Raw genomic sequence first — 13,606 nt, 5'->3', positions numbered from 1 at the left:
TGGATGCCATCACCGACACAATGGACAGGAGTTTGAGTAGGCTCTGGGAGTTGATGATGGACAAGAAAGCCTGGTATGCTGCAGTCCATGGGGTCGCAAAGAGTTGGACACGACTCAGCAACTGAACTGAACTGAAAGGTAGCAGCAAAAAACTTGACAGACAGGTCCTCTAGAATACCTCCACACCTCAGTAATTCATGGGAAAACTGGTTAAGCTATTGGAATTGGATACTCTGGGTCCTACCTTTTCCAGGCCCTCTTCTTCTACTTACCCTTATTGTAACTTATGATCCATGTTTAATGTGTCTTTTTTCAAAATTTCTTCAGCACCCCTTACAAACCTTCACCAACCGAACTATCCACAAGCTACTTCTGACTCACTCAGATTATCAGAAACTTCAACCCCACACAAATCCCCTTGACCCACATTCCAGCCTTTTCTTATCTCACCCCCATGATGCCCCTGTCCCACAGGAAGCAATTATGGAAGATTGACTTTTGGCCTTTATCCTAAATCAAGAAGTTTGGAATGATAGGGCCACATGGGGTCTCATTGTTAAGATGGCTCATTATGCTGACCTTGCAAAGAATAAAATCACAGTGATCCTTGAGACTGACCAAATTGCCCAAGTGACATTTTGTTTTCTCACTGGTGTTTACTACTCAAAGCTATGAGACCACCAGACTCCAGACCTCTGCTTACATGACCAAAGGTCTCAACTACAGGCTAAAAATTAACAGTCCCTTCAGAGAATTTTTCATTGATGCGGTATAAGAAAGACCTTGTCAGAAGGGGAGGATGCTGGTTATTCTTAAGGGCCAGTCACTGTCTTGTTTCCCTCTAATAAATTTCCCTTTTCCTTGCTGGACTTCCCGGCTTGCTCTCTTTTCCTCTGCACTCGCCTTACACTTAGGTGCATTTTGGAATTCAAAAACAATTTAGCAATCTAAAAGCTAAGTTTTTAAATATTTCCATGCACTGCCTACTACTATTAAAACTATGAGAATTGAAAGTATTTTTTCAAAGGTAAAGTCTAGATCAGCATTTCTCAGTAGAAAGATAATGCAGGGTCTTTCCTGGTGGTCCAGTTGTTAAGACACCACCCTTCCAGTGTAAGGGGTACAGATGTGAACACTGGTTGGGGAAAAAAGATCCCACATGCCACATAGTCAAAAAATTAAAAAGAGAAAAAAATTTAAAAAAGGAAAGATAATACAGTCACATGAGTGATTAATGTCGTAGAAGCCCATTTTTTTCTGAAATCAATTTAATACTGTATTTAATTTGGTATATACAAAAACTTACATTTTAACATGTGATGATGTAAAAATCCCTATGAATTAATTTGTGCTTTTTTGTACAAATCTTTGAAATTAATAATGTGCTTATATTTACAGTACACCTCAAATCACACTACATTTCAAAAGCTCAGTGACCACACAAGGCTAGTAGCTGTAGTATTGGACAAACAGGTCTAGAATATAATTTTTTTTTTTAATCAAAGTTGACAGTCAAATAACTGACCCCTTTTAAAGAAGGGCACCATTAACACAAAAGTGGCAGAAAGAGCACTGAGTCACGAGTCAAATACATTTTGCTTCATTGCCAGCGCTAACACAGTGTAACATCTGACCCATCAAAGAGGCTCTCTGAGATCATGTTTTAACCTGAAATAAAAAAAAAAAGAAAAAATACTTCTAAATTATCATGCAAATTAAATAAGACATTTCGTGCAGTGTCCATTGTGTATAAAAATATTTCCAGTATTAAAATTCTTGTTTTAGAGGCCAGTGATGTCACAGACTAATTCACACATATTTAAGTAAGCAAAGTGAGCACTACACATCTGAGTCTAAGATAGGTCTCCACAGGCTCTTCTCTCCAACTCCTGTGGCTTCATGGCCTGCAAACATCAGAACCTCTAGCTTACAGGAAAACCAGGAATTAATTTAGAACCTGTTTGTTTTAATTCCTATACAACATGAACATTGTGACTGTGAAACTCACCTTCCTCCTCTGAAACTAGCTGAGTATATTTTCTTTCCCTGTTCTCATCACTTTAAGAGCAAAGATGTCGATTGTTCCTTTTCTTCTTTAAGCTAAGAAAAAGCACATTTGAATGAATGTGACTTCTGTTCTCAATTCAAGTATTTTATGCCTAGAAATATAAAAGCAAAGTGTTCCTCAAGGGATTCTGACATCTGGAGTTTAGTGAGCTGAATATTTGTAAGAATATATCCTATAATATTATTTTTACATGCAGAAACCTGCCTGATATCATCACATTTCCAGAACAATGTAATTATCATAGCCCCATATCAGATATATATTTAGAACACAATGATGAAAATAGAATATGTAAAGAAAAAAGTGCAATATTCTCGTAGGAATTATTTTAAACTATAGTGGTAGATTTCCAGTCATATTTTTAAATAAGATGTGGATAAAGCTTTAATTAAAAAAATAGGAATAATTGAAATATTACATAAATTTACCCTACTTCAAAATTATTTAAAGCTACTCTTTTTCCTTTAAAAATTTTTATTGACATATAGTTGATTCACAATGTGTATCAGTTTCAAGTGTAGCAAAGTTACTCAGTAATATATATGTCTGTATATATGTATTCTCTTTTAGATTCTTTTCCTTTATAAACCATTACAAAATATTGAATATTGAATATAATTCCCTGTGTTATATGGTAAGTCCTTGTTGTTTATCTATTTTATATGTAGTAGTGGGTCTCTGTTAATCCCAAACACCTAATCTATCCCTCCCTCCCTTTTCAAATCTTTGGTAACCTTAAGTTTGTTTTCTATCTCTATTTCTATTTTGTAAATAAATTCATTTGTATTGTTTTTTTAGATTTCATATTAACTGATATCATTTTTGTCTTTCTCTATCTGACTTATTTCACTTAGTGTAATAATCTCTAGGATCATCCATGTTGCTGCAAATGGCATTTTTTCACTCTTTTTTAATGTGTTATATATATATCACATCTTCTTGATATATCCATCTGAAAATGGACATTTAAGTTGCTTCCATGTCTTTTTGTCATTGTTATTTAGTCACTAAATTGTGTCCAACTCTTTTGTGATCCCTTGGACTGTAGCCCGCCAAGCTCCTCTGTGCATGGGATTTCCCAGGCTAGAATTCTGGAGCAGGTTGTTGTTTCTTCCTCCAGGGGATCTTCCTGACCCAGGGATCAAACCCATATCAAACCCATGTCTACTGCTTGGTTCTCGAACTCTTTACCACTGAACTATGTCTTGGCTATTGTTAATAATATTGTTATGAACATGGCGTGCATGTATCTTTTCAAATTAGTTTTTGTCTTTTCTGAATATATGTCCAGGAATGGAAAAAATTTTGTCATATAACTTTAAGTGACAAATGATGGAATCTTTTAAATTTATTTATTAAATATTTTAGGGAGTTCTGTCCGGAGAAGGCAATGGCACCCCCACTCCAGTACTCTTGCCTGGAAAATCCCATGGATGGAGGAGCCTGGTAGGCTGCAATCCATGGGGTCGCTAAGAGTCGGGCACGACTGAGCGACTTCACTTTCACTTTTCACTTTCACGCATTGGAGAAGGAAATGGCAACCCACTCCAGTGTTCTTGCCTGGAGAATCCCAGAGACGGGGGAGCCTGGTGGCTGCCGTCTATGGGGTCGCACAGAGTCGGACACGGCTTAGCAGCAGCAGCAGCAGGGAGTTCTCTCACATTCCAGTGACTAGGACTTGGTGCTTTTACTGCTATGGCTTTGGGTTTCAATCCCCAGTTGAGGAACAAAGATCCCACAAGTCACAGAACATGGGCAAAACAAGTATTGAGGATGTCTACTATAGATGAGCACACTGAAAGATGATGCAGCATCAATTCTTTCACAACCTTGCAGTCTAGTGAGGAGAGGACTGGCCAACACATGCCTCATCCTGACCAACTGCTGAATGAGTGAAGGACTGTATCCAGTGCTCTTTGGCTTAGAACCATCACTCCTAATATATCAAGCCCATCCCTGAGAGGAGCAGCAAGTAATTATAAAAAGCAGTAGGAACTGGTTGAGTTTCAGAGATGAGACAGACCACTACTGTCTATAGCAATAACAGCAGTCTTTAGGGAAGGGTAGATTTTAAACTGTCTTCAGAAAATTCACTTAGGTTGAAGCATACATGGGGATATTCAGATGTAAGATAAGCTAATCACCACCAGATACCTAATTCAATCAGAATATTTTGTTTTTCTCCAACTTAGAGACTCATGGCCTGAAAAAGAGGTAAGATATGCTAATTTATACAAGAAGATTTTCATTTCCTGAAAGAAAAATCACAAAGTAAGATTGGGTTTTCCCCCCTCAGATTTTTGAGGTGTAACTGATGAATAAATATTGTGTATACTTAAAATGTAAGCTTCCCAGGTGGCCCTAGTTTCAAAGTATCCACTTTCCAATGCAGGAAATGCAAGAGTCAAGAGTTCAGTCTACAGGTTAGGAAGATCACCTGGAGAAGGAAATGGCAACGCACTACAGTATTTTTGCCTGGAGAATTCTATGGACAGAGGAGCCTGTTGGGCTATGGTCCATGGGACCTCAGAGAGTTGGACATGACTGGGCAATTGAGTACACACACACACACACACACATACTTAAAGTGTACAACTGATGATTTGATGTATTGTGAGATGATTATCACAACAAGCTAACACATCACCACCTTATATACTGACTATTTTTTAAAGCTTTCAATTATAAGATAAAGTCCTGGAATCTAATGTACAGCATGTGAATCTAGTTCATAATACTATTTTGTATACTTGAATTTTGCTCAGAGATCATCTCTCAATGAAAGGAAACGAGTCCTCAAAGGTATGATTTATGGTATTAGAAGAGTAGATATTTGACACAGGATTCTCACTTATCCTTAAAATAAAGTATTACAGATAAGCATCTGTTCTCCTTATATGTGTTCTAGCAAAATTATTGCATAAGGTCTATTGGAGCCAATATTTTATTTTTTATTTTATGTATTAAAAAAAAATTGGAGTTAAGTATTTTAAACACAAAACTTCAGGTATACCCAATACCTATACAAGCCCTCTACCAGCCCATGAATCACACATATCGTGAATAATGTTTAGTTAAATAAATCTCATTTCAGACTATTATGATTCTGTGTGTGTGAGTGTGTGTGTGTGACTGTCTCACCACACAAGTAGTTTGTTTGGAACTAAAATTTATTTGCAATTTGCTACAAAATCATCTACCAGATTGCAAAAAACACTAAATGTAATTCAAAGGCAAGGGCAAATATTTGAACTATCTCATATGCATTTGTAATGAGGATAAGTCAAAATTAAAGGAGCTAAAGCAATGTCTTCACAGTTATGCCAGGTATCCCTCCCAATGTGGAAGGAGATAATCTAGGTGACTTGCTTTCTGTGCTAACTCATGTTTGTTGAATTAAAGTGAGCTGAGTCCCTATACATAATTGTTAACATGTTTTCTGACTTAGAAAAATTATTTCAAATGTATCAAATCCTTCTCTGTGGGGCACAGCAAACCATTGATCTTATTCTCATACAGATAATTACATAATTTATTTTCTACCACTGGCATGGTGTAGTCATCCAAAAAAATACTAAAGGGTATATGTACCTCTAGGAGATATTTTTTTTAATCCTTAGACAGAAAATAATATAGGATTTGGATTATTAGGATTATGTGAAATAACATGTGAAAATTAACTCGGCTGCTGCTTTGGGGATACCAATACAGAAGATTTTATTGACTTTATACCTGTCACTCTCCTTTGCTTCCTTGGGGAAAGCTTCTGGAATGGAATAAATCTTAGAGATCAAGAAGTTACACAGAGAGACAAGCATTAAAAGTAAACACAGAGAATGATTTGGCTGCCATCTCTCTTCTTCCTCTTTTCCTTTATCCAAAAGCTATGATTTAAGTGCTGTCTCAAGGTACAGGAAAGGAGAATGTTTAAAGTCATGTGAGCTACTAAAAAGCCTGGACACTAGAGAGGTAGTTTTGTCTTTTCATCTTGTTTTTTAATTTTTTAGCTCTTTTTAATCTATGACCTTCTGAAGCTTTCTGTTGGGGCATTCAGGTTTGGAAAGAACTGCTGCTCCCTTCAAACCCTGCTCTCACTGTCCTAAGTACAAGCCACCAGGGAGAGTGCCCACTCCACCACCACCCACAGTGCCTGGGAGCCCCCATGGGCACCCTGGGCTTGCTGCTGCTCCACCAGACATGGCTGCTTTAGTCTGAAGGGAGCCTTGGTTGGTGGAGTGAAGACACATTCTCACACATGGTCTGCATGACTGTTGTGCTTTGCTGGGTGTTTATCCAACAATTGGAGAAGACAGTGGCACCCCACTCCAGTACTCTTGCCTGGAAAATCCCATGGATGGAGGAGCCTGGTAGGCTGCAGTCCATGGGGTCGCTAAGAGTCGGACACAACTGAGAGACTTCACTTTCACTTTTCACTTTCATACATTGGAGAAGAAAATGGCAACCCACTCCAGTGTTCTTGCCTGGAGAATCCCAGGGATGGGGGAGCCTGATAGGCCATAGACCACGGGGTCGCAAAGAGTCTGACACGACTGAGTGACTTTTTACTTTACTTTCCTTTACTTTATCCAACAAATGGTAATGTGTGGCAACATCTTGTAGAGATTTCTACCAAAATCAAATATGGGTTTTTAGATACTTCAAATACTGTAAAAATGCAAAAGGAAATGGTTCAGAGTCCATTCTCAGTGAGAGCTTCATACTGTCCTCAGGTTTCTACCTGTCAGAGGGAAATAGAGCTAAAGTGGCTCCCTCTAACCCCAGGTTGTCTGATTATGCAAATCTGGGGTTGGAAAATGAATTTTTTTTATTTCAGTAGCATTCCAGGGAGGTACGTAATCAAGAAATCCCGGACTAGAATGTAGCGAAATGCCACTGCCCAGTTCTGCACATGACTCTGTCCTGAAGGTGAAAGTCCACACCTCAGAAAGACATCTGATGAAGAAGGGGATGGGGAAGCCAAATAACGTGAAAAGTATCTGAGTGGAAGAACAGACATAGACCATAGACATGCTTTATAGAGACTCCCCCCCATAAACACTGCAATCATCACCTTCGCTAATTTTCAACAGGCAGAAGGGGATCTTCTGCCCATGTATGTGTGCCCCAAAGTTCGGGCTGGCCCTCTGTGCCTTTCTCTTCAAGATGTCAGGAAGAGCTGTTTCAGCTCCAGGGATCATGATAAAGTGTTGCCTAGAATACATATCCCACGGGCAGGAATCAGACCATCCAGGTCTTAGATAGTGAGGAGTATTAGCCTACAGTCTCTCACTCCCAAGCTGAAGGGTATTCCAAGTAGAGTAGAGGGAGGTAGCTATCACACTTTCATTTAGAAATAAAGGAAAACAAATATCCAGGAGAGAGACTCAGAAACAACACAGTCCCAGACTTGTCCATGATACCGCAATCCAGGGGATGGAGTCTTAGTGGGTATTCTCGTCTTGAAACTGGATCACAGAGGCACCTAATCAAGTGCATAAGTGACACAGACACTGCTTTAGATGAATAATTATTCCATTTTTCTTTTTGGTCTCCAGAGTTCCTGGTGTTTAGTAAAAGATTCTGCTTTTTGAGGGGAAGAGGGAGAGGAGCTGGGCTCCAGGGAGGTGGGGGTGAGGGATGCAGAGGACAGAGAAGAGAGGCCCAGGTGGTCTGGGCACTGATCTTCCTGCTCTGCTGAGAACCTGCATTCATTCCTGCCCTCAGGTGTGTGAGAGGAGCTGGTTCCTTTCTTTCTTTCTTAAAAATAATCCATTTACTTTATTTATGGCTGTGCTGGGTCTTCCTTGCTGCATGCAGGCTTCCTCTAGTTGCGGCAAGTGGGGGCTACTCTTCCTTGCAGCAGACGAGCATCTCATTGAAATGGCTTCTCTTGTTTCAGAGCAAGCGCTCCGGGTACACGGGCTTCAGTGGTTGTGCTGCACTGGCTCAGTAGTTGCAGCTCACAGGCTCCCCAGGGCAGCCTCAGTAGTTGTGGTTCACAGGCTTAGTTGCTCCTCAGCATGTGGGATCTTCCCAGATCAGGGATCAAACCCATGTCCCCTGCATCAGCAGGTGGATTCTTAATCACTGTGCCACTAGGTAAGTCTCAGGAAAAGTTTTAATTGTCCCAGATGGGACTATGTTCAATTATTTACTAGTTAATCTTGAAATCATGAATGCTACAATATTATAATTTCACTGGAATGTAAAGATACTCTTTACATTCCAGTGGGAAACATTTATATGTGTGAACACAGTCCCAAATAGATTTAAATGGTGAGTCAAAATTAACATTAAGATCTGTCTAATGTGAAAATATATGAGACATAAGCCAAGAGTGAACCCTAGCATAAACCATGGACTATGGATGATAATAATATGTAATTGTAGGTTTATAAATGTAACAAATGTACTACTTTGGTGGGAATGTTGAGAACAGGGAAGGCTGTCCCTGTGTGGGATATACAGGGAGTATATGAAAACATCTCTGAATCTTCTGCTCAGTTTTTTTCTTCTGCTCAATTTTTCTGGAAAAACATAACTGCTCTTTAAAATATTATTTTTAAACTTGTTTAGTAGGAAAAAGTATGTGAGATATAGCAAACTCTGTGCACAGATAAACATGGGTCACCTTAAATCCTGGCATATTAAAGAAGTTTTAACTGTTTTTAGAAATTTGAGAGATTAAAAAATTAATTGGAAAGAGAAATAATGAGGTAAAAATTTAAAGTAGTAAAATCTATTTAAAATAATATTTTCATATGATAAATATGTAAAGGGATCTTGAAAATATCAACGAATTGATAACCTTCTATAAACCAGATTAAGAAAACAAAGAGGGAGAATAAGTAAATCCAGGAGGAGAAATTACTCCTCATCTTTTAGTGACACCAACAAATATTTAAGGATGAAGTTCTCTGGGTTTGTTTCAGAATAACTCAGGGATGAGCATTGAAGCAGGGTAAAGGGTACACGGGAACTATCCCATCAGTCTCTACTTTTTCAAAATCGCATACTTCCCTTTTGAAACTAAAATTCTGGTTTTCTTTTTCCAGTTATTGTTATTTCTTTAATCTAGATGACTATTTAAAAAAAAAAAATGTAAAAGCCAACAATCTCCCTTCTACTTTCACTTCTCCCATTGTGCTGCAGAGAATGCCATGCCCAAAACCACCAGTGACATTCTAATCATCAAATCAAGTGACATATGTTCAGCTTCCACCTAATTAGATTTCTCTGCATTAGGAATCTAATGTCTCCTCAAAACTCAAGCTTCTTTAATTATTCAGCAGCATTTGTATTCTTGTAGCTGGCGCTTGTGGTAAAGAACCTGCCTGCCAATGCAGGAGACATAGAGACAGGAGCTCGACCCAGGGTGGGGAAGATCCCCTGGAGGAGAACATGGCAACCTACTCCAGTATTCTTGCCTGGAGAATCCTATGGACAGAGGAGCCTGGCGGGCTACATTCCACAGGATCACAAAGAGTCGGACACAACTAAAGCAACTTAGCACGCATGTACACACACATAGCTTTGCTCTGACCTCTCCTTCTTTTCTCCTTTTCATAAATGATGATGTTAATCAGAATTTCCTTCGCTGCCTCTTGTCACCTTCTGTGTGATATTGTCTCATGGTGATATGCACATTCATGTTTCAACTGCCTTTCCTAGGTTGATAACCCTTAACTTACAATTAAGTTTCAACAGTAATTCTATCATATGCCCTGTTCATCTCACCATAAGTTTAAGGAGTACTTTAAACTTAAACAAAACCAGTACTTACTAAATTATTTCTCATAAGCATGCTTGTGCTTGCTCCCATGGTTTACATCTTATTTAATGGCATCTTGACTCCTGTTTTCCCTAACTACGTATATGATTTCTTCTCTGACCTGTATCTCACTAATCCCTCACCTATCGTCAAAACACCCCAAATTATGAGTGGGCATTCTCTTTTGTGATGTTAGCTAGCTGACATAGTGATCCAAATACCTTGTGCATTTCATTGATCCCTATCTAATGTTCATCAATCTAATGTCTTCCATCATACATGTCTAACTTCTTTCAGGACTGCTAGTTGCTCCTATATCTGATAGTGTTCTCTATGTGTGACATCATACCTCCTTCTGTATCTGGATCCTCTTTCAAGGCCTCTAGGACCTAGGTGCTTCCATAGCAGCAGGTCTCAGGGTCAAGGGTCAGGCCAAGATGATTCCATAGCAGTTGGGAGCCATGACGACAGACTAGCCTAAGTGGAGGAGTGGGGAACAGTGGGATTTATCGTTTGTTTCATAAGTTACTTCAGCTTCTGCCACTGCCAACGTGTTAGGAATCACTAAAAGCTAGAATTTTGCCCTCTTTCTTGTGACTAATCATATCTAAGAAGAAGCACGTGAGATATTGGTGATGGTCTCTGCTTAAAATCTCCAATCTCAATGGTGCACATACTAGTCAGAAAGGTCGAGGCCACGAACATGTTCTTCTCCTCCTGGACCTTAGTCTTCTTGGCAGTAGGAATCATCATAGAAGAATGGGCTGAACTGAAGTTGGGACCCCAAAAACCTACAATAACCCACAGTCCGTGGATATGTTGTACTCCCCTGTGGCCATCAGGTCAGAGCTATTATATGGAAAGAGATGGGTAGAGAATGAGGGTTCATCCTTCCTTGACTTCTGTTCATCTCAGCATTATCCTCTAGTGCAACTGCCTGTGGTTGCAGTGTGCCTACTTCCATAATCAACAGTCAAGGCCTACCCCAAAAGCTCAGTTGCTGCTGCTGCTAAGTCGCTTCAGTCGTGTCCGATTCTGTGCGACCCCATAGACAGTAGCCCACGAGGCTCCGCTGTCCCTGGGATTCTCCAGGCAAGAACACTGGAGTGGGTTGCCATTTCCTTCTCCAATGCATGAAAGTGAAAAGTGAAAAGTGAAAGTGAAGTTGCTCAGTCATGTCCGACTCTTTGCGACCCCATGGACTGCAGCCTACCAGGCTCCTCTGTCCATGGGATTTTCCAGGCAAGAGTACTGGAGTGGGGTGCCATCGCCTTCTCCGCAAAGCTCAGTATTAGCATGTTTTGGAGAAAGGCTTAGAAGCTCACAGACTTAACTGATGGATCTCTGAGAAGCCCTGACAGTAGCAACAGGGTATCTAGCACATCTAGAATGTGAGGATATAAAAGAAAGGTGACTGGCAGCAAAGAAAACATGTTACATTGCCACTAGAAGAAGACAAGAATGTTTAGCAAGAAATACATTTTGAAAAAATAGAAGAGAAAGAAGTTTACAAGATACAAAGATAGAGAAGTTTCTTTTGGTTCTGTCGCTTAAGACCCCTACCTCTTTCTTGCCCCATCTTTGCTCTTTATTATTTAATCAAATGTTTCACCTCATTCTTGTTTACCTAGAGATTTGTGTGCCCCAGGTAGAAATGAGCCAGAAGAAACATCTGTCCTCCTCTCAATACAGATTCTTCTTTTCAACAGATGGCCTGGAAGTGATCAGGAACATTCTGATTGTGGTGTTCAGCCTTTCCTTCATGCATAACTTGCTCCTGGGTTTTGAATTCACCTATATGATTCCTCAAACCAAATATACTCTCATTATGACTGCCTGCCTTGCTTTCCTCACAGGTAACTCCCTGTCTTCTTTCACTAGTAATTTCCTGTTTTCCCTAACATAGGATTGGAGGCATACTTGTCTTCCCTAACATAGGATTGGAGTCATACTTGGTTTGTAGGTCCAGGCTGTGGTCTCTGACTAACTCAGCCCTCCCAGTTCTTTGGCTTAGATACGCAGCTGCAAAATTGGATCCACCACTCAAGTGGCATTGACCTTTGGACAAGATGCAGTTGTGCGTGTTAGGGGTTGGGAAGTCAAGCATATCTTGGATTAAGACTTAAGTACGGGAGCCAGGGTCCATCAGAAGGGACTTTTCTTTCCCCTTTTGTCTGGACATCAGGCATCCTTCTGCTCGGTGCACTCCTACTGTATCACCACATGCTACGTCAAGGAGAATCCGTGTACTACTCAAGTTACAAGATCAGCTGGATCATTTTCACTGCGTACTTAAATGTTTTATTCTTATTCATCTCTGGTGAGTGTCTTCAGGGCCCTTGATGAGAGCTAAGAACCAATCCATCTCTGATAGGTGCGAAAGTGAGAGGATGGGAAAAAAGATAGAGGGAAAGTTACCAACCTTTGCATTTTAAACGGCTAGTGGGGGAGTTAGACTCGCTCTGAGGATGGTTCCTGAAAGGATGTGGGCTGAGTGAGATGTTCGATACGCTTGCCTCCAAGGGAACCCTTCCTTTCCACCTTTTCTTTCATACCTGCCCCATTCAGAGTGGAGATAACAGCTAACTTCAAGACTAAAGAGAGTGGGAATGTTCATTCATGTGGAGGCAGTGACCCTGGGGGCATAGTGTCCTGCCAGGACAGCCTGAGGTCACAGAGAAACAGTGTCTGATGCACAGTGACCACCTACAAACACCAGAGACTCTTATAAGAAGCCTTTAAAATTTCCCTTGGAATTAAACTCCCTAACTCAGAAGCACATCTGTCCTCTGTCAGAAAGAATTCTCAATTGTGTTGAGCACTGCTTGTGTGTGTGCTCACTCACTCAGTCGTGTCTGACTCTTCCACGACCCCATGACTGCCAGGTTCCTCTGGCCATGAGATTTCTAGGCAAGAATACTGTAGTGGGTTGCCATTTCCTCCTCCATGGGATCTTCCCAACCTAGGGACTGAACACAAGTCTACTGCATCTCCTGCATTGCAGGTAGATTCTTTACCTGCTGAGCCGTCAGGGAAGCCCCAATCTTGTGCATGTGTGCTCAGTCGAGTCCGGCTCTTAGTGACCCCATGGACTGTAGTTGGGCTGTGTTTAAGCTATTCTGCATACACTTCTAAACTCTCCTGCTAAAGCATCCCCCTCCTGAATGGCTTGGGGCAGTTCAAAAGGAACCATTAGGCTTTAGATCTGGGCCTCGTGGCCCATAGGGAGGGAAGTGTTTCTGTGACTTTTCTATTGTTCCTTCATCACCCTTCCCTGGCTTCTCTTTTTCCCAGGATTCCTCTCTCTCTTACAGTACAAGCAGCCCATTGATGGTTCTGGCAGCCTGATCCCCAGATCTGCCAGAAAAAGTCAAGTTATGGAGCAACATGGGGTTTCTATCAAAGTTGTTTCGTTACCAGCAGGTACTGCAATGCCTCGTAGTATTGTTCGATTACACTCTGCCCACATGAAAGAAGATTCTCCAGAAAGACTGAACATCCAAGCACGTCGTGTAACCTGGGCTCTGTGATTTGACAATTTATTTTTCAGTATATGTTCATCTTGATGGCAAAAGCTTGTGCATATGTGGTGTGTGTAGGTCCAGCTGTATGGTCTAGTTTGGCATTATATAAATGACTAAAACTGGGTTGGGGTCTATAAGAAGATCCAGAAGCCTCAATTTTTTTTTTTTACCCTGACCAGCTTTTATTTGTTCTCACCATTTAATAACATGTTATTAATATAATAAATATCATCATATAACTGA

The 13,606-nt window shown here is 40.4% G+C and overlaps 1 protein-coding gene across 1 annotated transcript; it reads left to right on the top strand.

Annotated features, from left to right (window-relative positions):
- Positions 1-10,284: 10,284 nt before the first annotated feature.
- On the top strand, positions 10,285-13,606 carry TMEM225 (transmembrane protein 225). Its single transcript, NM_001080284.2, is given in 4 exon segments — positions 10,285-10,681; positions 11,549-11,695; positions 12,025-12,159; positions 13,134-13,606. Coding segments are annotated over 4 exon segments (696 nt in total). The 5' UTR covers positions 10,285-10,503; the 3' UTR covers positions 13,370-13,606.

Source organism: Bos taurus, chromosome 29, assembly GCF_002263795.3.
Source record: "Bos taurus isolate L1 Dominette 01449 registration number 42190680 breed Hereford chromosome 29, ARS-UCD2.0, whole genome shotgun sequence".
NCBI lineage: Eukaryota > Metazoa > Chordata > Mammalia > Artiodactyla > Bovidae > Bos > Bos taurus.
The sequence above is the reverse complement of the archived record's forward strand: the minus strand, read 5'-3'. Positions and strand labels throughout refer to the sequence as shown.